The following is a 27,950-nucleotide window of genomic DNA, read 5'->3' as shown; positions in this document are numbered from 1 at the left end:
TTAGCATGGTGGTAGAAAATGGTGTTTCATAAAGAAAGTATGCATATTTTTCCCCCCCACCTTCTCACCGTGAAATCTAGTTCAGGAACAAATTGATGCATTTGCAGCCTGAATGGAGAATGTTAGGTACGAAGAATGTTAGGTACTGGTCCACGGGATATGAGTGTATTGTCAGCTGCATAGCGTTTGGACGGTAAGATGGCAACGACTCAATATCACCATCTGCTGGCCATTGGGCTAAGAGTCTGACAGTTGACAGTTTGGCTTTAGCGTTTATACCGTACCTCTCCTACAGACAACGGTCTCCATTGACCCACGTAGTTGATAGTAGTCTATCTTTAAAACAATTCAATGAAAATGGAGACTTGACTCTTAACTGGTACAACTGGTTAATATATGCATCATTCTGATGAACACCTCTTTTTTTAGGAGCTGCAATGTTGAATCCGAATGTCAAACAATAGAGGGAGACTACACCATTAATACAGATAAAGTGGAATTTCACTGAGCTTAGTGGACAGAGAGGTGGAGGGGGCCATGCCATCTCCTGTGAGGACAAAAAGGATTTCCCCAGATAACTCACTTTGAGGATCCGATTGAAGTCCTCCTTGTCCACACGTAGGAAGTGGCAGTTATCGTCTCGTAGGACAATGGAGGCGGCGCGGGGGGCATCGTTGACCAGGGCAAGCTTCCCAAAGTCATCTCCCTCATGCAGCGTGCAAACAATCCCCTATGTGAAACAGGACAAGAATAAGCAAACAAAGAATGGCTGTGCCTTAAAGGGCATAAGATGACAGCATACAATAGTTTTACATCTGCTATGTAATTTATCCACTCTCATATTTTCTATAATTGGCTATAGTGATTAGCTGAATACTGATCAAATGGGGATGAGTCGTATGAGATGCCAGATTCAAATAACATTTGAACAATCTTTTTTAAATACTTTTTACCTTTCCATAAATGACAACGTTTACAGAGCCCTTTAGAATGATGTACCACGATGTGCCTTCCTCCCCTTGATTGAACACTGTAAGTGAAAATGATAACATATCAAAACGGATATTTTCCAACAAAACATTTCCAAGAATGCATCTCAATGCATTAACTTACAGAAACAACCACAAAGGATTTACTATTTCATCTGGGATTTTCGTTCTGCCTCCATATAGATGATGCATTTATAAATCAATGAATAGCGTGCAAAGTTCATCAAGTTAACTTCTTCGAGATAGGGGGCGCTCTTTTAATTTTTGGATAAAAAACGTTCCCGTTTTAAACAAGATATTTTGTCACGAAAAGATGCTCGAATATGCATGTAATTGACAGCTTTGGAAAGAAAAAACTCTGACGTTTCCAAAACTGCAAAGATATTATCTGTGAGTGCCCCAGAACTAATGCTACAGGCGAAACCAAGATGAAGTTTCATACAGGAAATGCCCCAGATTCTGAAGGCGCTGTGTTCCAATGTCTCCATATATGGCTGTGAATGCGCCAGGAATGAGCCTGCCCTTTCTGTCGTTTCTCCAAGGTGTCTGCAGCATTGTGACGCATTTGTAGGCATGTCATTGGAAGATTGACCATAAGAGACTACATTTACCAGGTGTCCGCCCGGTGTCCTGTGTCGAAATTATTGCGTAATCTCTAGGTCCATGCGCGTTTCATTTCTTCAGAAGAGAAAGTCAACTGCCACGAAGGATTTATCATCGATAGATATGTGAAAAACACCTTGAGGATTGATTCTAAACATCGTTTGCCATGTTTCTGTCGATATTATGGAGTTAATTTGGAAAAAAGGTCGCGTTTTAACGACTTTATTTAAAAATATATATATATATATATTTTTTTTTTTCTTACCCAAACGTGATGAAGAAAACGGAGCGATTTGTCAACACAAATAATCTTTTTGTAAAAACTGAACATTTGCTATCTAACTGAGAGTCTCCTCATTGAAAACATCTGAAGTTCTTCAAAGGTAAATGATTTTATTTGAATGCTTTTCTGGTTTTTGTTGAAAATGTTGCACAAATGCTTGTTTAGCTATGGTTCAAAAGCATATTTTGAAAATCTGAGATGACAGTGTTGTTAACAAATGGCTAAGCGCAAATAGCTATGCTCAATACTTTTTTTTCGTTACACAACTGCTTGTTTTGCTATGGTTGAGAAGCATATTTTGAAAATCTGAGATGACAGTGTTGTTAACAAAAGGCTAAGCTTGAGAGCTAGCATATTGATTTCATTTAATTTGCGATTTTCATGAATAGTTAACGTTGCGTTATGGTAATGGTCTTGAGGCTGTGGTCACGATCCCGGATCCGGGATGGCTCGATGCAAGAAGTTAAGAAAGGGGTTGAACTTTGGTCATGGAGGCAGTGTTAAACTACTTACACACGGTTCCTGCTTTGGCATGGGACTCAAATATCAGGACTCCGGCTAACTCCTTCTTTACCTGTAGAAGCAGGGGGAAACATAGCTAGGTTACAGGGTTGACATCATACAGTGCCTTGCAAAAGTATTCACCCCCCTTGGCCTTTTTCCTATTTTGTTTCATTACGACCTGTAATTTAAATGGATTTTCATTTGGATTTCATGTAATGGACATACACAAAATTGTCCAAATTGGCAAAGTGAAATTAATTTTTTAAATAAAAAATGTAAATTGGAAAGTGGGCTATGAAGCCCCTAAATATGATTTGGTGCAACCAATTACCTTCAGAAGTTACATAATTAGTTAAATAAAGTCCACTTGTGTGCAATCTAAGTGTCACATGATCTGTCACATGATGTCAATATATATACACCTGTTCTGAAAGGCCCCAGAGTCTGCCACACCACTAAGCAAGGGCCACCACCAAGCACTATGAAGACTAAGGAGCTCTCCAAACGGACCAGGGACAAAGTTGTGGAGAAGTACAGATCAAGGTTGGGTTATAAAAAAATATCTGAAACTTTGAACATCCCACGGAGTACCATCAAATCCATTATGTAAAGAATATGGCACCACAACAAACCTGCCAAAAGAGGGCTACACACCAAAACTCACAGACCAAGCAAGGAGGGCATTAATCAGAGAGGCACCAAAGATACCAAAGATAACCCTGAAGCTCCACAGCGGAGTACCTGTTCATAGGACCACTTTAAGCCGTACACTCCACAGAGCTGGGCTTACGGAAGAGTGGCCAGAAAAAAAGCCATTGCTTAAAGAAGAAAATAAGCAAACACGTTTGTTGTTCGCCAAAAGGCATATGGAAGAAGGTACTTTGGTCAGATGAGACTAAAACTGAGCTGTTTGGCCATAAAGGAAAACGCTATGTCTGGTGCAAACCCAACACCTCTCATCACCCCGAGAACACGATCCCTACAGTGAAGCATGGTGGTGGCAGCATCATGCTGTGGGGATGTTTTTCATTGGCAAGGACTGGGAAACTGGTCAGAATTGAAAGATGGCGCTAAATACAGGGAAATCCTTGAAGGAAACCGGTTTCAGTCTTCCAGAAATTTGAGACTGGGACAGAGGTTCACCTTCCAGCAGGACAATGACGCTAAGCATACTGCTAAAGCAACACTCGAGTGGTTTAAAGGGAAATATTTAAATGTCTTGGAATGGCCTAGTCAAAGCCCAGACCTCAATCCAATTGAGAATCTTTGGTGTGACTTAAAGATTGCTGTACACCAGCGGAACCCATCCAACTTGAAGGAGCTGGAGCAGTTTTGCCTTGAAGAATGGGCAAAAATCCCAGCTAGATGGGCCAAGCTTATAGAGACATACATCAAGAGACATGCATCTGTAATTGCTGTAAAAGGTGGCTCTACAAAGTATTGACTTTGGGGGGGTGAATAGTTATGCATGCTCAAGTTCTGTATTTTTGTCTTGTTTGTTTCACAATAAAACATATTTTGCACCTTCAAAGTGGCAGTCAGGCTGTGTAAATCAAAAGATACAACCCCCCCAAAAATTCATTTTAATTCCAGGTTGTAAGGCAACAAAATAGGAAAAATGCCAGGGGGGTGAATACTTTCGCAAGCCACTCTATACAGGCCGACAATGAATTATGAATGTAACCGAATCTGTACTCACAGTGGTGGATAGGTGCGATAAGGCTTTTATATGGAGCAGCTCCTCATAAATTATCTCCAAATCATCTGCCGTCCTCTGTCCTGGCCTGGGGAAGGGGAAACATGCACCGATAAAACAAATCATTTTTAAATATATTAACTTCAAACAGGACCTTCGCATCAGCTTTGCACTTTGCTTACATATCTTATTCATCTTGCCTAACCCAAACTTTCCAGACCTGCATACATCCTACCCGCAGATGGCGATCTCTGTGATCTTACTGTTTCCTCAGGATCATGCGCATGTGTGCATCAGGGCCTATTTGGGAGAGGAGGAGGAGGGTATCCTGCAGCTCCTCATCGCTCTCCCTGGCCTCCTTCTCAGTGGGCAGGGGAGCGTCATCCTGCTCATCATCCAAGAAACGGTAGAACAGATACTTGTCCTGGAAGGTCAGCTCCTGATCCACTGCAACCCCAACAAACAGAGAACACAGAGGGTTTAGAAATGGACCGACTTTCACATGCACACAGACAGACAGAGAGGTTACTCTTAGTATGGTCTACTGGACTGTTCTGGCTCACCGTGGTTGAGAACTCCTTCCTCCAGCAGCACCTGCCACATGCCCACTGCTTGAATGCGAGAGCGAACACAGGAGCTCTGCTGCATCTGCCAGTCAACCAGCTCTGTTCCCACACAGCATTGCCTGCAGGAGATACACACATCACATCAGGAAATACATACAGCAAAAAAACAAACATAACCAATACACAAACCGACAGATGTACACGTACTGTGATATGAGTGTACCAGGTGTACATGGTACAGGGGATATTCCAACCCACCTGTATGTCTTCAGGTGGTACTTCCTGTCTCGGATGATGTGGGGAGCTCTGGAGAGGATGGCATCACGTAGAACCTTCCCTGCTCGCATGATCTTCTCAGATGGGACCTGTGGGGAGAAAATGGGCCTTATACTAGAGAGGCCAGGCCTTATAATAGAGGAGAGAAAAAGGAGATCAATGGACAGACACAGATGAGATGGCCTCTATTGGTGTGATGGTCTTTACTACCTGAGAAATGGATTTAGGATGGATTTTGTCTGGGCTTTCTGTGAAGGATTTCTGAAAAGTAAAATGACATGACATTGACTGGAAAACGTGCACGCGCACACACACGTACACACGGAAACATAATGGATTTCAAAAACTCCCTAAAACACTTCTGCGAGCAGGCCTTTCTAATCGACCTGTGCCGGGTATCCTGGAAGGATATTGACCCCATCCCGTCAGTAGAGGATGCCTGGTTGCTCTTTAAAAAGTGCTTTCCTCACCAGCTTAAATAAGCATGCCCCTTTCAAAAAATGTAGAACTAAGAACAGATATAGTCCTTGGTTCAACCCAGATTTGACTGCCCTTGACCAGCACAAAAACATCCTGTGGCGTACTGCACTAGCGTCAAATATTCCCAGCCATATGCAACTTTTCAGGGAATTCAGGAACCAATATACAGAGTCAGTTAGGAAAGCAAAGGCTAGCTTTTTCAAACAGAAATTTGCATCCTGCAGCACTAATTCCAAAAAGTTTTGGGACACTAAAGTCCATCGAGAATAAGAGCACCTCCTCCCAGCTGTCCACTGCACTGAGGCTAGGAAACACTGTCATCATCGATAAATCCACAATGCACGAGAATTTCAATAAGCATTTCTTTACGGCTGGCCATGCTTTCCGTCTGGCTACCCCAACCCCGGCCAACAGCTCTGCACCCCCCGCAACAACTGGCCCAAACCTCCCACACTTCTCCCAAATCCAGATAGCTGATGTTCTGAAAGAGCTGCAAAATCTGGATCCCTACAAATCAGCTGGACTAGACAATCTGGACCCTCTCTTAAATTATCCGCCGCCATAGTTGCAACCCCTATTACTAGTCTGTTCAACCGCTCTTTTGTATCGTCAGATTCCTAAAGATTGGAAAGCTGCCGCAGTCATCCCCCTCTTCAAAGGGGGAGACACTCTAGACCAAAACGGTTACAGACCTATATCCATCCTGCCCTGCCTTCCTAAAGTTTTCGAAAGCCAAGTTAACAAACATATCACCGACCATTTCGAATCCCACCGCACCTTCTCTGCTATGCAATCCGGTTTCCGAGCTGGTCACGGGTGCACCTTAGCCACACTCAAGGTCCTAAACGATATCATAACCGCCATCAATAAAAGACAGTACTGTGCAGCAGTCTTCATCGACCTGGCCAAGGCGACTCTGTCAATCACCGTATTCTTATCGGCAGACTCAACAGCCTTGGCACTAGTGGTGTGGGGGCTGTGCTTTGGCATGGGGGCTGTGCTGTTTGGCCCTGTCCGGGGGTGTACTCGGATGGGGCCACAGTGTCTCCTGACCCCTCCTGTCTCAGCCTCCAGTATTTATGCTGCAGTAGTTTATGTGTCGGGGGGCTAGGGTCAGTTTGTTATATCTGGAGTACTTCTCCTGTCCTATTCGGTGTCCTGTGTGAATCTAAGTGTGCATTCTCTAATTCTCCTTCTCTCTCTCTTTCTTTCTTTCTTTCTCTCGGAGGACCTGAGCCCTAGGACCATGCCCCAGGACTACCTGACATGATGACTCCTTGCTGTCCCCAGTCCACCTGACCGTGCTGCTGCTCCAGTTTCAACTGTTCTGCCTTATTATTATTCGACCATGCTGGTCATTTATGAACATTTGAACACCTTGGCCATGTTCTGTTATAATCTCCACCCGGCACAGCCAGAAGAGGACTGGCCACCCCACATAGCCTGGTTGCTCTCTAGGTTTCTTCCTAGGTTTTGGCCTTTCTAGGGAGTTTTTCCTAGCCACCGTGCTTCTACACCTGCATTGCTTGCTGTATGGGGTTTTAGGCTGGGTTTCTGTACAGCACTTTGAGATATCAGCTGATGTACGAAGGGCTATATAAATCAATTTGATTTGATTTTGATTTGATTTGGTTTCTCTAATGACAGCCTCGCCTGGTTTAACTCATGCTGCCAAACATACCCTCGTAAAACTGACTACCCTACCGATCCTCTGGCGATGTCATTTACAAAATAGCAGAAAATTGGATGCAGTCTATTACAGTGCCATCCGTTTTGTCACTAAAGCCCCATATACTACCCACCACTGCGACCTGTATGCTCTCGTTGACTGGTCCTCGCTACATGTTTGTCGCCAAACCCACTGGCTCCAGGTCATCCATAAGTCTTTGCTAGGTAAAGCTCAGCCTCATCTCAGCTCACTGGTCACCATAGCAACACCCACCCGTAGCACACGCTCCAGCAGGTATATTTCACTGGTCATCCCCAAAGCCAACACCCCCTTTGGCCGCCTTTCCTTCCAGTTCTCTGCTGCCAATGACTGGAGCGAATTGCAAAAATCACTGAAGTTGGAGACTTATCCCCCTCACTAACTCCAGTGTTAATTGCTAAATTGTTATTACCTCGCCACTATGGCCTATTTATTGCCTTCCCTCCTTACTTCATTTGAACACACTGTACACCGATTTTTTTGATTGTGTTATTGAGTGTGTTTATCTCATGTGTAACTCTTGTTGTTTTTGTCGCACTGATTTGCTTTATCTTGGCCAGGTCGCACTAATAAATGAGAACCTGTTCTCAACTGTCCTACCTGGTAAAAAAAAAAAAAAAATGGATTTCAAAATAAAAGCACAAAATGAAGGACAGGGATGATAAGAACATTTGAGATTGTATGACACACGATACAGACTTTAGTGAATGGTCGCAGTTCCCTCCCTATCAATGATGACAGAGATTAGGCCCGTGTGAAGATGTAGCCTTTACCACTATCAACCAAGGGCATACTTTCAGATAAACCAAGGGTATGGCAAAATGACAGCTGTACAGATGCACTCTCCAAAAAGCCAGCCAGCCATACAAACAGCCTTCCCTCCCACTCCCAGGCATTCCCATGGTCCTAAAGTCAGCCTGCTAAACTGCATTTGCCTTTAAAAATCAGGATTGGAATGATTTCAGTAGCCCATTTTAAAATAGTTGGTGTTGGGCCATACCCAATTGACAACCATGCTAACAACCTCCACTGTCAAAAGGGCCCTGTTAAATCAGAAGTTAAATCAACAGCTGGTGTCTGCGGTCTGTGCTTACATCCCAACCCTTGGACCCACAGCACAGAAACCACCTTGAACAAGTCATGTATGGATGTGTCATTCATGAGTTCTACAGCAGAGAAGAATCAAACTGACCTATACATACAGCAGCACTCTATACTACAAAGCGGACATGACGACGACTGTTCAAACTCTATAACACCTCCTTTCTAACATAATTTCTCTCACAGCCAAGAACAATACTTACATAGATGCTTAAAGGGATACTTCAGAATTTTGGAAATGAGGTCTAGTATGAAGGAAGTTAAGAGATAGTGTCGCAAGCCAATGCTAACTAGCATTAGCACAGTGACTGGAAGTCTATTTGTATCGGGGTATAACTGAACTCAAGTGCATCCCGTTTCCATTGATCACCCTTGAGATGTTTCTACAACTTGATTGTGGTAAATTCAATGGATTGGACATGATTTGGAAAGGCACACAACTGTCTACATAAGGTCCCACAGTTGACAGCGCATGTCAGAGCCAAACCAAGCCGTGAGGTCGAAGGAATTGTCCGTAGAGCCCCGAGACAGGATTGTGTGGAGACACAGATCTGGGGAAGTGTAAAAATAAATAAAAATAAAATAAGAGTGTCTGCAGCTTTGAAGTTCCCCAAAAACATAGGGGCCTCCATCGTTCGTAAATGTAACAACTTTGGAACCAACAGTACTCTTCCTAGAGCTGGCTGCCCGGCCAAACTGAGCAGTCGGGGGAGAAGGGCCTTGTCGAGAGGTGACCAAGAACCCGATGGTCACGCTGACAGACCTCTAGAGTTGCTCTGTGGAGATGAGAGAACCTTCCAGAAAGACAACCATCTCTGTAGCACTCCACCAATCAGGCCTTTATGGTAGAGTGGCCAGACGGATGCCACTCCTCAGTAAAATGCACATGACAGCCCGCTTGGAATTTGCCAAAAGGCACGTAAAGCACTCTCAGACCATGATAAATAAGTTTCTCTGCTCTAATGAAACCAAGATTGAACTATTTGGCCTGAATGCCAAGCGTCACGTTTGGAGGAAACCTGGCACCTTCCCTACGGTGAAGCATGGTGGTGGCAGCATCATACTGTGGGGATGTTTTTCAGCAGCAGGGACCGGGAGACTTGTCAGGGTTGAGGCAAATATGAATGGAGCAAAGTACAGAGAAATCCTTGATGAAAGGGTGAGAGTCACCTTCCAACAGGACAACTACCCTATGCACACGGCCCTGACAACGCAGGAGTGGCTTCAGGACAGAGGCCGGACTTGAACCCGATCGAACATCTCTAGAGAGACCTGAAAATGGCTGTGCTGCGACGCTCCCCATCCAACCTGACAGCTTGAGAGGATCTGCAGAGAGGAATGGGAGAAACTCTCCATATACAGGTGTGCCAAGCTTGTAGCGTCAAAACCAAGAACACTAGAGGCTGTTTCAACAAAGTACTGAGTAAAGGGTCTGAATACTTATGTAAATGTGATTTCATTTTCTTTTAAATATATAAAGGAGCAAACATTTCAACAAAATAAACAACTGTTTTTGCTTTGTCATTATGGGGTATTGCGTGTAGATTTATTTAAAATAAATGTTTTGCCTTAATCAATTTCAGAATAAGGCTGTAACCTAACTAAATGTGGAAAAGGTCAAGCGGTCAGAATACTTTCCGAAGGCACTGCACATGAACTGCATAACAGTCACTGCATTTGTTGTTGTTGTTATGACTACAATATGTAGAGCCTTCGAGTTAGGCAAATATTTACCAACAATTCAACCGCAGGGTGGGATTTGCTAAAAAACAACAAAATTACAACTATCATTGTAGTTATTTATAGTGCACATGTTTTGGCTGGTCTGGAGAAAAAGAAAAAAAACAGGAACAAAGCCCAAGCCGTAATAAATCACGAAACCCCAGAGTAGCACCGTGTTATCTGTATGGAGGTAAGGAAGTCACAACCGGGTTAAGGTGGAACGGGAATTATTAAGGACATGCTGCACACCAACGGAAGCTTGGTCTCAGCTGCCGCCTTGTTTACATTTAGTCAAACTTTAAACAAGCTCGACATTCCAGACTTATTTTGAGCTTATTCTAACTAAAGAGGACGTTGTTAGATCAGGCCCCACGCAAGCAGCATGTAAATAGGAGTAAATAACCGTCCCGTTACCACCCGCGGTCACTCTTCCATTCACAACAGTGTTCAATCTGGGTGATATTCACTTCACATAAAGTGGTTACTGATCTCTTTCACACAGATGAGTAGCTGGTCATTTACGTTAGATTTTGTTTCTGGGTTGCCAAGATCACATGGTTCCTGCCATAGTCACACAGTGCTTTTTTGAATGTCCACTATCATCATCCAAAAATCAATGTTGGAGGGTGAAACTAAGTCATTCTGATATGTAATGATGAGGTCTCAGTTTTGCATTCAGGGATGTTCTACTGTACCTTACTCAGATGTTTAGAGATGGATCCAAAAGAGTTGTTGCTTATGTTCTCTTTGTCCGGCATTCCTGAGTGAAAATGTTTAAATGTGTAGTCATTCATCGGTAAAACATTAAGACCGAGTTGAAAGCCAATACATCACTACTTATTTCTCTGCCACAATTGGTGCATTTTCACAAATATACTTTGATGTTAATACATCCTCTCAATGCTATGTTGAATGTAGATATGTGTCAACTAAAATCTCCTTGGGGAGTGAGTGACATAACGTCATCAGTCGCCGAGGGAGATTTCTACAGTAAGAAGAGGGTGACGCGCCCCCCCTCAGGAAAAAACACAATTAGTTATTACACTTCAAAACCTTTTCTGGAGGGGAAATTAGACATGACTTTCAGACTGCTGATATCACTTTTTCCATAGTAAAAAGGTGAGAGGTAGGCCAGTAAGGAAGCATCGTAGATGGACATTACTGACTGTTGTCTTGTACTCACTGTCAGGGCTGGGTCCACCACTTTCCATAACTCCATAAGATGGGGCTAGCAGTCCAGCCATGCACTGACGATATCTCTACAGAGAGAGACAGAAAAGCAGTCTTCTTATTAGACATGGTAGAACAAGCCACAAGCCAAATCCTCAACAATACAAGGTTTATTATACAGTGTGTCGATGCAATTCCATTCAAGATAACGATGTAATTCATTGTGAACCACGGTCACCTGTTTATGTCAGGTGGTAACCCGTGGAATCATTTGGATTGTAGTATTATGCATCTCTCCCCTATACTCGTGTCTCTTAATCAACGTGTCTATTGAGGACTATGTAAATACACAGCTGAGACTCCCAGCTGGCGGTTATGAGTATTCAGAAGCGTCACAACTGCTGCAGCCTCATTTAAATGATCCTTCATCTCACAAACCAGTGCATTTCAAAGGGCAGGAACAAAATACACGTTTCATGTCGCTTCATTTGAAGTAAAAGCCTATTGTTGTTGGCCACAGTAGCTGACATGTACACAGGACAACATGCTTCCATACGTATAGTAAGGAATCGATGTGGCAAGTGGGCAAATGTTCAACGACAGTATCTATGCTTTTCATGCCATATTTTACTAATGATGGCATCATTGGAGATGAGTAGATTCAGTCAGTGTGGCAAGAGTTGATCAAATACCCTTAATATGTAGTCTATACAGATTAAAAGGATTTACAACAGATTATACCAAGAATCAATCAAAACACACCCTTACATATACAGTGGGGCAAAAAAGTATTTAGTCAGCCACCAATTGCGCAAATTCTCCCACTTAAAAAGATGAGGCCTGTAATTTTCATCATAGGTACACTTCAACTATGACAGACAAAATGAGAATTTATTTTCCAGAAAATCACATTGTAGGATTTTTAAATGAATTTATTTGTAAATTATGGTGGAAAATAAGTATTTGGTCAATAACAAAAGTTTCTCAATACTGTGTTATATACCCTGTGTTGGCAATGACAGAGGTCAAGCAGAGGAAAACAAGGTTTTCATACAGTGTTGCTGGTATTTTGGCCCATTCCTCCATGCAGATCTCCTCTAGAGCAGTGATGTTTTGGGGCTGTTGCTGGGCAACACGGACTTTCAACTCCCTCCAAAGATTTTCTATGGGGTTGAGATCTGGAGACTGGCTAGGCCACTCCAGGACCATGAAATGCTTCTTAAGAAGCCACTCCTTCGTTACCCGGGCGGTGTGTTTGGGATCATGGTCATGCTGAAAGACCCAGCCACGTTTCCTCTTCAATGCCCTTGCTGATGGAAGGAGGTTTTCACTCAAAATCTCACGATACATGGCCCCATTCATTCTTTCCTTTACAGGGATCAGTCATCCTGGTCCCTTTGCAGAAAAACAGGCCCAAAGCATGATGTTTCCACCCCCATGCTTCACAGTAGGTATGGTGTTCTTTGGATGCAACTCTGCATTCTTTGTCCTCCAAACACGAGTTGAGTTTTTACCAAAAAGTTATATTTTGGTTTCATCTGATCATATGACACTCTCCCATTCTTCTTCTGGATCATCCAAACGCTCTCTAGCAAACTTCAGACGGGTCTGGACATGTACTGGCTTAAGCAAGGGGGACACATCTGGCACTGCAGGATTTGAGTCCCTGGCGGCGTAGTGTGTTACTGATGGTAGGCTTTGTTACTTTGGTCCCAGCTCTCTGCAGGTCATTCACTAGGTCCCCCCGTGTGGTTCTGGGATTTTTTGCTCACTGTTCTTGTGATCATTTTGACCCCACGGGGTGAGATCTTACGTGGATCCCCAGATCGAGGGAGATTATCAGTGGTCTTGTATGTCTTCCATTTCCTAATAATTGCTCCCACAGTTGATTTCTTCAAACCAAGCTGCTTACCTATTGCAGATTCAGTCTTCCCAGCCTGGTGCAGGTCTACAATTTTGTTTCTGGTGTCCTTTGACAGCTCTTTGGTCTTGGCCATAGTGGAGTTTGGAGTGTGACTGTTTGAGGTTGTGGACAGGTGTCTTTTATACTGATAACAAGTTCAAACAGGTGCCATTAATACAGGTAACGAGTGGAGGACAGAGGAGCCTCTTAAAGAAGAAGTTACAGGTCTGTGAGAGCCAGAAATCTTGCTTGTTTGTAGGTGACCAAATACTTATTTTCCACCATAATTTGCAAATAAATTAATTAAAAATCCTACAATGTGATTTTCTGGATTTCTTTCCTAATTTTGTCTGTCATAGTTGAAGTGTATCCATGATGAAAATTACAGGCCTCTCTCATCTTTTTAAGTGGGAGAACTTGCACAATTGGTGGCTGACTAAATACTTTTTTGCCCCACTGTGTGTGTGTGTGTGTGTGTGTGTGTGTGTGTGTGTGTGTGTGTATGTGTATATATATATATATATTTTTTATTTTTTTTTTTTAAATCACAGGTGAAAAGAACATGGTTTTCAGACACTTGTGATATTTCACATTAATTTTTCACGTGAACAGATATATTTGGAAAAATGTCACATGGGGAAAAAATCAACATGTGGTTTTTAGACATGCGTGAAGATTCACATTTTCACATGACTCAGACACATGGGGTTTCCCATGTGATATTATAAGTTTTACATGTGTGCTTTTGTAACTGCCGGGATTAGAACCCGGGATTCCTATGGGAGAAGCCAACGTCTGGATCATTCGACCAAGAGGGCAAACACAAATGTGTAAGTCGCAAGCAGGACTACCTCATCACGTGACCATGAGCAACCATGGCCGACTCATATCCGCTACACTTTCACATGTGCATTTTCACATTTGAATGGGAATAAATGAAACAAAAAAAAAACAAGTATTGCAGGATTTCATGTGAATAATCACAAATTCATAATTTGCTGTTTTGATTTTGTCCAAAGGTTAGCAAAAATCAGGATATGTGTTAAACATGCTTTCTTTAACCTCAAAGTCAACTTGTTTTGACATCGCATTGTTGTTTTTAGCTGGATAGATTATATGTACGTGAATGTTTTCGGTGTATTTTCAACGCTTTCAGACAATATGATTTATTTTTTTAAAGTCAGTGCTTTGAATGATGATAGTGGACAATGTTTGATGCTGAAACTAAGTCATTATGATACGTACCATATTTTCACATGTATTAAATTTAGAGTTCACACGTTAACACCAGCAGTAACACCCCCGAATGGATGGTTCAGAAATAATACATCTTGAATCGTTATACTCAGGTAAGCTAAGTTACCTTTTACAGAATGGCATTACAGAATTTGCAATTCCATGTGTGGAAACATTGCTCCTGGAACATGTTGACACCACCTTCACACATGTGAGGAGAAAAACACTATTTCACCACCACATGTGAACTTGCAATTCCATCGGTGAAAGTTCGATTTTCACATGCAAATGTTTCTTACATGTGAAACTGCAATTGAGATTGTCATTGATTGTGATTAATTTTTACACGTGAACGTGCATATCCAATTTTAACATGTGAACCCGCAAATTACACATGCAACCTCAAGTGAGGTGAAAAAAAGTATTTTTTTTACCCCTCACATATGAAAAGGTGGTGTTAACATGTGAACTCTAAATTGAATACATGTTAAATTATGGTTTCACATGTCAAATTTAAGCTCAAGGTGTGAAAACAGCTATTTCACATGTAAAAGGGCAAATTTGACATGTGTTTTTTTTGTAAGGGCACACACACACACACACGAGAGGGAAGCATCCAAACCTCTGAAAATGTGTCTGGATATCTTTACACTGCATTAATATCCAGTGTGTAGTCCCTCCCATCAGAGCACAGGAGCAGCTGGGTTCCTGTGGTTTTCTAGTGCACTGTAGATTAGGCCTCTCTCTATACGCTCCCCAGACTCCTACTACTGGGCATCGCCTCGACCCATATCAGTCTGTGAGCGTTAGTGCACTCAGCCTACATGTAGAGAGCGATCCTCTGAGGAATAGAGCATGACAATAAGGCCATAAGTGGCTTATACTGCAGCTGTGCCTTGCAGCATGGCTATTACGTAAACAAACATTATACCCATGCCAACGTAAATGCCGTTTCTTAGCTCATGACAACGCAATACGGGCCTACAGGGGTCAAAGGGCACATTAACAGGAATATCACGTCAATAATCCAAACATGCACGAAACCATGTGCATGTGTAATTCTATGTGAAGAGCTTCCCATATCAAGGAGAGTGTAGTATAGTTATGCTTGTCTGGTAGAAATATAACAACCAGAATGTATAATCTTTCTGCTAACCTTTTATAGGCTGGTACTGTGCCTTACTAGACCTTAGCTGCACAACAACAAATCAAGAAGAGGGTCCTTTAAATCGACACTTTATGCAATTTCACTAATATTAACTGGATTGGCTAGTTACTTACTCAAGAATGCACTTCACAAAACCATTGTGATCAATCAAACACGTCAAAATCCCTGAAATGGATTGCTGTTAAATCAATACCCTATACCAGCATGTGCTGAAGGGCTTCCAAAAACAAGCATAATACAATGGGCTAAGAGCCTAAATGAAGGGTGGGACTCCGTAGAAGCTGGTTTTAGCATTTAGCAACATAGCTGCTGCCTGACATCCCCTTTAAAAATATATTTTGGTCACTACAGACCTAATGAAAGCCCAATCTACAGAGTCATTTGTTACTGGATGGCAGTTTACGCCCAGAGGTCAAATTCTAAATTGAATTATACCCACAGCTAATCACTTTAAGATCCCATAAGAGGCAAACAGCTTTTTCGCTCAATTAAGAAGCCTTTTGAAAATGGCTCAATGACCTCTGATTTTTAGAAGCATTTCCCCTTTATGTAGTCCAAAACGCTAATTGACTCTGTGCTCTCTGCATGTTGCTGAAATATGAGCAAAAATGGTATCATAAACCATGAGACTATATACTGTATCGGCGTGTATTCAATCTTAGAACTGACCTTAATCATCACGTGTCTGAAAAAGCCATTCCAGCAATTGGGTGCCTTTTGATTTAGTGTAAAAACGTAATAAATTTTAAAAAACATTGTCATAAAGAGGGGTAATTGAATGCAAGCTTCACGACAATTTTTTAAATGTACATTTCTAGCTTATCTATTGGTAACAGGGTTGATGTGTTACTCGCTCTGTTTTCCAGCACAAAACACCAGAAAATTGTCAAAATGAGTAGAACCAGCTCACCTGCTTTTACACTGTGATATTTATCAGATGTTCAATGTTTATTTTGAAAAAAAAGTTAAGTTCATGTAACAGGGTCGACCTTAAAAAATAAGGGACAGGTTATTGTTTTCTCTTAAAACTCGTCACTAATCACATGAAATAAATAATACTCTTCAGAAATGACTGTCAAAAGCAACAAAATAACTAGGGCTTTATAATGGTGAAAACGTGGAGAAATGCTGGCGTTAGTAGATTAAAATCTTCCTAAGAAGAAGTCACAAAGGATGCTTAGAGGGACATGTCAAAAAGCCGGACTTTTTGCATTTTAGAAAGACTTTGTTCATATTAAAAATCTGATTTATAGAATTTTCCATGTGGTTTATATTAAAGGGCACTTCATTTAATAGAACAGGCTTTTAAAATTCTATATTTTTGCACAATTTCTACTTAAAATATTAAAAGGGATGCAAAAGGCACTCATTTCGTGGAACAATCTATATAACAGCATGCTTTTTCAGTTAATTATTCAATGAACATTAGTGCCACAGAAATAAGCCTTCAGGATCAGTTACTGTAAACATGCCCACCGTTCTTTGTTGACAATTAAAGGGCTTGGGCTTGAGAGTAGCACTTAAACTGCATTCAGTGCACAGGAGACGCATCCAACACTTAAATGACCCTACTGAACCAATAAGTCTCTCCCCTGAGGGACTGGCTGGCTGAAGGAGAGAGGGTGGGGTGTGGAGAGACGGTGGGTGGGGTGTGGAGAGACGGTGGGTGGGGTGTGGAGAGACGGTGGGTGGGGTGTGGAGAGACGGTGGGTGGGGTGTGGAGAGACGGTGGGTGGGGTGTGGAGAGTCGGTGGGTGGGGTGTGGAGAGACGGTGGGTGGGGTGTGGAGAGACGGTGGGTGGGGTGTGGAGAGACGGTGGGTGGGGTGTTGTTTTAGAAGGGTGTTGTTTTAGATGGGGATTAGTGCTGATGGCAGGAGTGTCAGCAAACACTCCATTTTCACAAAGCTACAGTCTCCCCCCTGTGACCTACTGTACTCTGCACTCGCTTCTATAGGAAGCCGCTAGCTATACAGATGAGGAACAATCATACATTATCAATGATTCCTTTTGCCAGGACAGCCGTATTATAGTCTATCCGAAACATGCTCGAATGAAACATTTTATATAGATATTACATCAAATATAATGTATATTTGATTGTTCTTCATCTGTGAAAATGAATTAATCAGCTGACGAAGACAGATAGATATTTATCCATCTTAGCCAATCTTACAATAGTACAGAGTTGTGGGACAACTGAAAAATAGACTGTTCTCAACAATGCAATCGACTCTTGTTCATTTCCCTACATTTCCCTACAGAAATGGAATAATATGTCCCTGAACAAAGGGGGGTTCAAAATCAAAAGTAACAGTCAGTGTCTGGTGTGGCCACCAGCTGCATTAAGTACTGCAGTGCATCTCCTCCTCATGGACTGCACTTGATTTGCCCGTTCTTGCTGCGAGATGTTACCCCAACCTTCCACCAAGGCACCTGCTATTTCCTGGACATTTCTGGGGGGGGGGGATGGCCCTAGCCCTCACCCTCTGATCCAACAGGTCCCAGACGTGCTCAATGGGATTGAGATCCCGGCTCTTCGCTGGCCATGGCAGAACACTGACATTCTTGTCTTGCAGGAAATCACACACAGAATGAGCAGTATGGCTGGTGGCATTGTCATGCTGTCATGCTGGAGGGTTATGTCAGGATGAGCCTGCAGGAAAGGTACCACATGAGGGAGGAGGATGTCTTCCCTGTAACGCACAGCGTTGAGATTAGACGATAAACGCGAATCCGACCATCACCCCTGGTGAGACAAAACTGCGACTTGTAAGTGAAGAGCACTTTTTGCCAGTCCTGTCTGGTCCAGCGACGGTGGGTTTGTGCCCATGGGCGACGTTGTTGTAACGCACAGTGCTGAGATTGCCTGCAATGACAACAAGCTCAGTCCGATGAGTCCGATGATGCCGTGACACACCTCCCCAGACCATGACGGACCCTCCACCTTCAAATCGATCCTGCTCCAGAGTACAGGCCTCGGTGTAATGCTCATTCCTTCGACGATAAACGCAAATCCGACCATCACCCCTGGTGAGACAAAACCGCGACTCATCAGTGAAGAGCACTTTTTGCCAGTCCTGTCTGGTCCAGCAACGGTGGGTTTGTGCCCATAGGCAACGTTGTTACCGGTGATGTCTGGTGAGGACCTGCCTTACAACAGGCCTACAAGCCCTCAGTCCAGCCTCTCTCAGCCCATTTCGGACAGTCTGAGCACTGATGGAGGGATTGTGCATTCCTGGCTGAACTCGGGCAGTTGTTGTTGCCATCCTGTACCTGTCCCGCAGGTATGATGTTCGGATGTACCGATCCTGTGCAGGTGTTGTTACACGTGGTCTGCCCCTGCAAGGACGATCAGCTGTCCATCCTGTCTCCCTGTAACGCTGTCTTAGGCATCTCACAGTACGGACATTGCAATTGGCCACATCTGCAGTCCTCATGCCTCCTTGCAGCATGCCTAAGGCACGTTCATGCAGATGAGCAGGGACCCTGGGCATCTTAGTTTTGGTGTTTTTCAGAGTCCGTAGAAAGGCCTCTTTAGTGTCCTAAGTGTTCATAACCGTGATCTTAATTGCCTACCGTCTGTAAGCTGTTAGTGTCTTAACGATCGTTCCACAGGTGCATGTTCATTAATTGTTTATGGTTCATTGAACAAGCATGGGAAACAGTGTTCAAAACCTTTACAATGAACACCTGTGAAGTTATTTGGATTTTTACGAATTATCTTTGAAAGACCGGATCCTGAAAAAGGGACGTTTCTTTTTTTTAATGAGTTTATTAGTTAGCCCAAATCCCATTAGCAGAGATTCAGCACTGTAATTACAATGAGCACTTTCAACTCTCACACGACTATATGTATAGTATCGTTTCATTTTTACACACACCAGTTACTGTAGTGATCAGGGTTGAAAAAACCACAATTGTCGGAGCTCTGTAGCATCTGTTGCAGGTAAAGCGGTCACAAAGGGCATGGCTGCTCAAGAAAACAGCGTTTCAGTATGTCATAACAGCTGAACGATTACGTGGGAAGTTATACACCTTTCAAAATGATTTTATTATGTTTTAACCACAAGTCTCATTCAGTCACACCAGATAGATAATTTTACTTGTATGAAAATGGGAGGCACTACACTACAAGACAACCATCAAACCGAGTGTGTGCAGAGATTTGACGCAATGTGATATGACAGGTCAACAGAGCTTCATTGATGGCCTGCCTGACACACCTACCACAGCATCAAAAGGAAGTGTCCTAAATCACCATGTCAGATTACCTAGCCGGCCCTACTGTATCACTTCACTGAGAGGTTGCCTGCCCCCTGTCCGTTAGAAGTAGTAACGTGGCTAAATCAGATTGAGGAGATGTAGGACTACATGCTAAACCTATCCATCCCACAGTGTTACACTGGTGCAAACATCAGCAGGTAGTTCAGAACTTGTTAAGAACTTGTTTCCCCAACAAAGCAGAGTCAACAGGATTGGTAGTCACCGTCCAAAGTAAAGGCAGTCTATGGAGATAATCCCTGTCAAGAAGTCCTTTAAGACAGGTTTACAACTAGGCAACAGCCAAAACAATGGCTTAAGTCAAACGCTTCACTCTTTAACTGATATTACTTTTACCAGATTATGAAACAGTTTGTGATCGCGTCATAGCAGTGAGTTTAGGAGGTTGTGATAAGAAGCATTGTTAGAGGGGATTTCCTTGGAGTTAATGGAAGGATTTAAAAGCATACACAGGGATTATTTGGTGTTCTGTTCTCTGAACTGGAGGACATGTTAGGACCAGATCAGGAAGTTACCTGGGATTTGAATCTGAAAGAAGAATCGTGAATTACTGTGGTGGAGTGAATCCAATGCACAAACCCGGATTACACAAATAAAAGCTACTACTGTATCATATAGTGCCAAAATCTCTTCTATGCAATTAAATAAAGACCCAAGTATAAACACAGGCCCAAAACACCCCATATCTATATAATAATACACTCATAATAACAGGAGTGAAACTATTCCTCTGAGACTCATCCTAAACATCACTTATCCCATCATACAAACCGAGGCTTTATCAACGCAATGACAGCGGTGTCTATTCTCTTTCTCTCTGTGGGGGAGGGGGGGGGGGGGTCAGGGCAGCTACTATCTGATTTGCCTCAACCACTCTGACACACACACACACGCTCTGCTCCACTTCTTCAACCATTGTGGCTTCTCTATGTTACTAATTTTTACAAATGCATGTTTCAAATATACTAAAACACTTCTAAAATAACATTATCCATTTGTCAAAAACATACAGTAACATTTCTAAAATAATGCTGACATGCATTGAACATATCATACCAGTGATCATATGTATGGCATGGATCTACAGTAATACTGGATTTTAAAGTCTAGAAATATGAAAATATAACAACTTGTCACAAGACTAAATTCACAGCTCATGTTCTCGCTCCTCCTCTGCACATTTTGCACTCTGAGCATCATTATGCATGGATGTTGTATGTTGAATAATTCATCCCAGATGACAGAACATACATCACACAAACTGCTGCCTGCTCTCAAGACATTTCCTTAACTAGTCAATACCCTCCACTGTCTGGCAGACTACAGGCTGCTTGGAAAACTATTTGGGGAAGCAGCTTAAGGCTCTCACCAAACAGAGACGTTTCATGCAAACTTTTCCAAAACATTCTAGTTTAAAGTTATAACTATAGTTATAAGTTAAGCACGCTTATCCTTGTGATGGGTTTCTGTAGAAGTCAAGAGACACATTCAAAATGTGCAATTTATTATAATGTATTAATTGTCTAAAAGTGTATCCCATTTCTAAACCCCTTGTGATAAGTTTCTGTAGAAGTCAAAAGACACGGTCAAAATGTGTAATCTATGAAAAATGTATTCAATTGCCTAGACGTTTATCCCATTTCTAAATTTCACATTAGCATCACACAAAAGGTTTGATAAAGCAAGACTCACCTACACGTGTTCCCAGTCTAGTTATCTTCATGAGATGATTCTACAGTCCCAGTAGTAGAATCCACCTACAGTCCCCCGTGTCAGAAACTGGTCTGAATTCCCTCACATCCCCCGGTTGTCAGTGTGGTCCAGTCCTGGTGCCCCAGCCTCCATCCCTCTCTCAGAGCAGAGTGAGTTGAACCCAGCCTGCCTGTGCCCAGTAGAGTCCCCGCCTCCCAGCCAGCTGATTTCCCCCCATGCAGCAGTTGCTAGGCGATCACTCCACCCCTCCAATCGGACACTCTCTCCATTGCAGCGGCACACAGCGACACTACACACAGCGCAGACACAGTTGGAACTTGCTCATGTGGTCCCAAAAGGCAGGGACATAGGGGGGCTTTGCACTATTAGTTAAACCATTAAGTCGTGTTTACACAGAACACAGATATGTATTTTAAGTGCTCCCCTGTCTTGATAATAATACAAAGTTAATACTGGAACAACGGTTTGGGAGAACACTCAGCATAGTTGTACAAAAGGGATGCCAACCATTTGTGTCATCTTCCATGCAGTTGCCTACCCTTCAGTGTTACATCTCCCAAGCAGGGCATTCATGAAATGAATTATTCAAAATTGCATGTTCATACCTACAGTTGGAAGGAAATTAATCTGACAGTCTTGTATTGGCCAGGCACACTGGGCCTACAGCAAGGTATTACGTGACATTACATCCAGAACAAAGCAGAAAGCCTGGCCAATTTTTTGGACTCAGCAATCGCTCTTGGCCTCCGATTCTCCGGGGGCGACAAGGAGCCATACAACAAACGTCCTTTTTGATGCCCGGAATACTTTCTCCTTTATTTAGTGAGTTCTGACCCTAAAAGGTTCCGTACATTCAGTACTCCGGCTTCTATTACTTAGCCTCTCTTCATTACATCAACGACAGTGGGCAGATGGGATCTTTGACCTTCCAACTGTCTGGCCTTGTAGCCAAACAGAGAAATACGTGTTTTTGACAACATTGTTACATGGGTAAATCCATTTGAATTCAATCACTGTTTTGACACTGCATCCTTTTTCCCTTAAACAAAACGTTCCAGACATGTTTGCCCATGGAAGGAGTGTTCAGAAAGTGACTTTATGGACCTGAAGGCCAGAACATTCAAGAGATAAAGGTGCTCAAAAAGGTGACCCGTTTTGCATACCCTACTATACCATGAGACATCCATATCATCACTGGGAAAGAGAAATGGTTCCGTTTGATTATATTTAAAAGCTTACAAACAGGGTTGTCAAACTATTTTAGAATAATTCAGATTTTGTTTTCCCTTTAAAAAAGGGTCAATCTGCAGTTGCTTCATCCATTTAAAATGTACCCATTGATTCATGAAGAACTTCACTTATAAATGCCTCATGAGCTTAGTTCAACTGTCGTACCCCATCAGAACCCAAAATATAAGCTCGTTTCACTCCGTTTATAAACAAAGTACAGTGTAAACAAACTATTTTAGCTTAAAAACACTCATTTTGATATCATGGATAGTCAGTTCATGTATCCATAGCTCTGTCCATTAATTTGAGAGTGGTTACATATCTCCAGCCCCATCGCTTCAGCTTTTTTACTGAAACAGGCATGGGGAGTACACTTTGTTATTGTTTCAACTGCTGATTGCGACTTTAAAAGTCAATTATCTAAAAACATGTGCACTACGATTTTTGTTCATGTTCGCATGTGTTCTAGCTCAGACCGTATTTTACATACACTTTTTTTTGTGTGTTCCGCCCACCAATCGGTTGAGACACAACGTGTTTATAAGCTTTTAAAATGACATCGATCTCAACCGTTTCTCTTTTCCAGTGATGAAGACATGGACGTTTCATGTTATGGTAGGGTATGCAAAACGGGTCACATTTTGAGCACCTTGAATGTTTTGGCATGCAGGTGTTTTCAGCACTTCTACAATGGGAAAATACATATAGAAGGTTAGATTTACCCAGGTTGTAAATATGTTAGTATTGGAGGGCTGACCACTGCAAAAAATGTATCAAAGAATAAAGTAATAATTGGACGACAATGGAGAAGGGCCAGCTTCCCTCCGTGCCATAGAGGGAACTCCCCCCACTACTGCAGTGAGGTAGTAATAAAGAATGTCAATTTATTGGTGTGACAGGGAGAACAGACCATAGCCCCAGGTTGTGAACAGTATTGCCAGTGTTGCATAACTGCTCAACTGCAGCCAAGTTAACCCTGAATCAGATAAAAGAGAGACAGTGAATTTGGAGAGAGGTGTCTGTTTTTTGAAAGGGCCCCTCTGTCAGTTGGTTTGGAGTGAAACAGGGGAGAGGCAAGGAGATGAGCAGGTGCAGATGGATGTGTGTTAGTGGAGAAGCTCTGGGAAATGTGGACACCTCATATCCAGCCTCTGAGGTCAGGTCTGTCACGGCTGCTTTGGGGAAACAGAAGAATCATGGACTTATTGGAGAAAGATGACATATATAATCACAACTGTAAATCACATAACTTGTTTATGGTTTTCAATGGGCCAAAATTCACACTTTGACCGGTGACCCCCAAGCCTGGCCTGTCTAAATTGTTTTAGTACACTTTCAGTCAGCTTTAGACAAACGCTCTGGGAGGTTACAATAATGTGTTTGTAAAAGATTGGGAACATGGCATGACGGGGAACACAAAGCTCGATTTTGAACAGTTCTGTACAGACGTTGTTTGTGACAAAGTAAATTTATTAGATAAGGTTGGGTTACTTCCACATTTTCAGAGATAGTGCATGATGAATTGTGAAGTCCACAATGCAGTAAATAATGGACCATTGTGAATAAACAAAATGAGTAAATCTATGTCCTGCATTTCTATTCTCCTCATGTAATAACAGTGCATGGATATTCAATTCACAAAGCCCCGACAACACCACTAAGTGCAAAAACAATTAAATGCAACCAAAAAAAGAAGAGAGTGCCAGATTTAGCAATTCTCCTCTCTACACATCATCCACTAGAGAGTGAGTGAGTGAGTGAGTGAGTGAGTGAGTGGTGAATGTGCACATCTGATGGTGAATATACAGATGACGTAATCCCTTTGATCACTTATGGTTCCATCTGATTGAACAAAATCAGCCATGAAAAGCTGATTCTCTTCCAGGTTGAAAACCATTGTTCTAACGTTTATGCAACGGCTGTGAGAACGGATAAGGAGATAAACAGAAGTGTTGTTGATACAATGATCTCAGTGCTCTTTACTTGTGTATATATTCACTGTTCTCTGGGAAGGACTTGGGTCTGCTGGCGTTTAGATGTAGTAAGAGTGCGTGCGCGCACATGCGCACACACACACACACTTGCCACTGGTCTTACACTGCCTATGTATGTGGAGGACTCCACACTTTACAGGTCAGCACCCAAAGCCAGTGAGCTTAAAGTGGTCGCCCACCACCCACCCACTGTCCTGCCTCCAACAGAGCCTCAACTCAACACTGCATGGGCTTGCCTGTCATGCACAAACACTAACTAGGCATGCCTTTGAACACTGTCGCTCCACTACAGCACAGATGTACAGCGTATAATATCGCAGAAAAGTGGGCTACGATAAAATCCTGGGTATGAAAGTGAATCTTATGTGCACCACAAGCGAATGGAACAGAGACAGGGATCTGCTGGCTAGAGGCTACTGATCCAGATCGTGCTGTCGTGCAAGAACGCAAAGCACAAATCACAATTGTGTTGTTTCATTCTCGATGACCGACGGAAGCAGAGAACAAAGTTTTGGGTAAATTGATGATCAGGTCATTGGTGCCTCAGCAAATGTTCCTGTGTGTGCAGAGCACAGCCCATGTCTGATCTGTTAAATAAACAAGCACATGCCTGCCTCTCCCAATAACATAAGCCAGACTCGGATGTGCAGAGCGGGAGCCATGCCTGATAGCAGTGACAGTTGACGTTGTTGTTGAAGGCGGGAGTCAGGGGAGTAGAGAAAACCAACATTTCATGTTCCAGCAACATTTCTGTTGCTGCCACCACCTTCAGTGTCAAGCTGAGCGGGACAGTATATCAAACCATAATCACAAATGGTTTGTGTCCCATTCGCCTCAGCGTGAACAGATGCAGCGCTTTTGAAGAAGATTGACGGAGCAAGATGTTCAAATGGGGAGCAAAGGCCATCAGTAGAAATACTTGAATATAAAGTATTTGAAGCGAATATCCACGTACCGTCTGGACTTTTTTTGTGATGTTTTGAATTCAGAGACTGGATGAGAAGTGTGTTCTGAATACTTGGCAGCCATTAATAAATAATACCCAGCAGTTTATTCAGGCTGTGCTGTTCTCAGCCTGTAGCGGTGTTGAGGCCAAGGGTTTCTGCAGGGAGAAGAATCTCAGATGTGTGGGTGGAGTTGTGTGTGTGTTTGTGTTCATGCGTGTCAAAGGCCCTCCCTTACCCTAAGCATCTTGTTCCTCGGGGGATGGACCTTGGGTTAGGACAACTCCGGTCAGCACCCTCCCTCCCTCCTCCTCGAACTACTACTCTTTGTTTCTTCAGACAAATCATTAATTACAGCTAATACGCTGTTCAACCATTTTTAAGTCATTGCCCGAGGGAGACCATTTGCCTTTTAATGAGCTTTGTGTTTGACTCAATCACAAAAAAAACACACAATGTCAAGTCAGGTTGTCTATGCCTCTGGTAGTTAGTCTGCATTTATACAATCAATTACAGCACAGTACAAGAGATATTGTAAACAGGCAGGGTATAAACAACTAAGAAAATGAAGAATTTCTAAAGACCTGTACTTTTTGAATTGCGGCAAGGCAGACAGAAATAAATGGCCACCCCTAGACCGTCTCAAACCAAGGCTCCAAAGAAAAGCACAAGCAGGGCTGAATAACAAGATGTGTCTAGCACCTTGACACATAGGAGATTCTCAAAAGAACTGAAAGGGATGAACTCAATCTGTTTTCAATCTATGTTCTGTGCACGTGAGCAAAATGCTGAGTGACAGCATACAGTATAGGACCCAAAGTCGCATAGGCCCACACCACAGACACGCTGACAGCATAATTCATTTAAAGCTTGCCAACGGGAAAGCTCACAGGGTTCACTTTTGATTGCCGTTCAGTCATTCCCAGCTTGTCTGACATCGCTAACTCAGCATGTCAAGCAACAAAGTCATGATGGAGTGATGTTTTGCTGAACCCAAGGTCTGTCATTGGCATTGGCTGGAGTGGCTGGAGCAAAGGAGATTGCTATCCCTGAACACTATTTACAGCAATTAAAGACATGCTCCGGTACTTTGGTGACTAAGAAAGTATTTTCAAACCTCCAGCTTCGGACTGGATGTGTCAATGTGTAGTTCATACATGATTAATCTATTAGCAGAATTACCGTCTTACCTCAAGTAGCCACAAAATAGTTTTCTTGAAGTTGTGCCACGCCATTTTCCCTAGCAAGAGGCCTCGCAGCGTTATCCAATGAGGTTGCAGGGCCGGGCCCAACAGCTCAGTGGACGAGAGAGAGAGCGCGAGAGAGAGAGAGGGGAATGACGTGGGGCACATATCAGCACGCGACATAGTACGCAATATTAGGGGACCACTTTTGGCTCATGAGTACTACTTTCAGAATTACTGGCTCAAAGGTATACAAAAGTACCAGATAATCTCTTTAAGCACGGAGCTGTGAGCTGATTTGATAACAGCCAAAATTGCTGTATGCCGAGACAAGCTGTTGTTTCACCATCACAAGCTCCCTTCCCATTTGAAAAGTTTGAACTCATCAAACAAGTAGATTCATCCGTAGATATCATTGTAAAGCGGAAATAGTTTGAAACGAACAGCCCGGAACATAACGACATAGTCATCCAAAGTCCTGAGCTGAAACCATCTTTTATATCAAACAGAAAGCTTTATCGACGGTCATTATATCACTCAGTACTCCTTTTTATCCCTGCTCTAAAAAGCTAACTGCAACCGTGGGTATTAAATATTATCTGAAGACAGAACAAAAACATGCCACATCAGTGAAGCATGAGCAAATGTACAATGATGATGTTCCTGCCTGGCAGTTAAAAGCCTTTTTCGGTAGGCTCACCTCAGACCAACCTTTCAGAAGAGCTTATTCTCTGGATAGAGATAGTAGTATTTCCATGTGGTAGTCCACAGCCTAAACGCAGTAGACTACATCCAGACAAGGCTCAGATTCCAGTTCAAGTGAGGAGGACCAGAGAGTGACATACAGTCCATGGCTTTAACACTAACAGCCCCCCTGCCTGCCCTCTGCTCTCAGAGGAAACCAGCTCTCTCACTCAGGAAGCTAGTGTAGTGGATCCACCAGGACAGACAGGGGCCTCTGGACAGTGTGGCACCTCCATCCCAGCCAACCCAGTTCTTAGTACCTTCCTGTACTGCTGGGGGGGTTGGAGGGTGGGGGGTAGGGGAGAGAGGAGCTCAGTGGAGCAGGAAGGGACACAGTGGCAAGGGATATAGCTGTCTAACCTGCTGTGGAGACATTCAGATATCATTACTGCTCTTCAAAAAAATAATTTCCCATGGAATTATTATGCCCTGAGTAGAAGGAACAATGTTTCA

The 27,950-nt window shown here is 42.9% G+C and overlaps 1 protein-coding gene across 3 annotated transcripts in view; it reads right to left on the bottom strand.

The window, feature by feature from the left end:
- LOC115109130 (rap guanine nucleotide exchange factor 4-like) overlaps window positions 1–27,633 on the bottom strand; it is a 50,195-nt gene extending 22,562 nt beyond the window's left edge. Inside the window, exons 1-10 of one of the 3 annotated variants that reach the window (XM_029633758.2) lie at window positions 27,454–27,633; window positions 11,112–11,187; window positions 10,624–10,688; window positions 4,900–5,006; window positions 4,639–4,760; window positions 4,339–4,522; window positions 4,079–4,163; window positions 2,389–2,449; window positions 954–1,030; window positions 584–730 (exon numbers count right to left, since the gene is read on the bottom strand). In XM_029633758.2, the coding sequence (XP_029489618.2) occupies window positions 584–730; window positions 954–1,030; window positions 2,389–2,449; window positions 4,079–4,163; window positions 4,339–4,522; window positions 4,639–4,760; window positions 4,900–5,006; window positions 10,624–10,688; window positions 11,112–11,172 (909 nt within the window). In that variant the 5' untranslated portion in view covers window positions 11,173–11,187; window positions 27,454–27,633. Of the gene's footprint in view, window positions 1–583; window positions 731–953; window positions 1,031–2,388; window positions 2,450–4,078; window positions 4,164–4,338; window positions 4,523–4,638; window positions 4,761–4,899; window positions 5,007–10,623; window positions 10,689–11,111; window positions 11,188–21,380; window positions 21,558–27,453 lie in introns of those variants that run through there. The other 2 variants (XM_029633751.2, XM_029633742.2) reach the window with 2 other exon arrangements.
- Window positions 27,634–27,950: the final 317 nt, after the last annotated feature.

The sequence above is a fragment of the Oncorhynchus nerka genome, linkage group LG3 (assembly GCF_034236695.1).
Source record: "Oncorhynchus nerka isolate Pitt River linkage group LG3, Oner_Uvic_2.0, whole genome shotgun sequence".
Lineage (NCBI taxonomy): Eukaryota > Metazoa > Chordata > Actinopteri > Salmoniformes > Salmonidae > Oncorhynchus > Oncorhynchus nerka.
The sequence above is the reverse complement of the archived record's forward strand: the minus strand, read 5'-3'. Positions and strand labels throughout refer to the sequence as shown.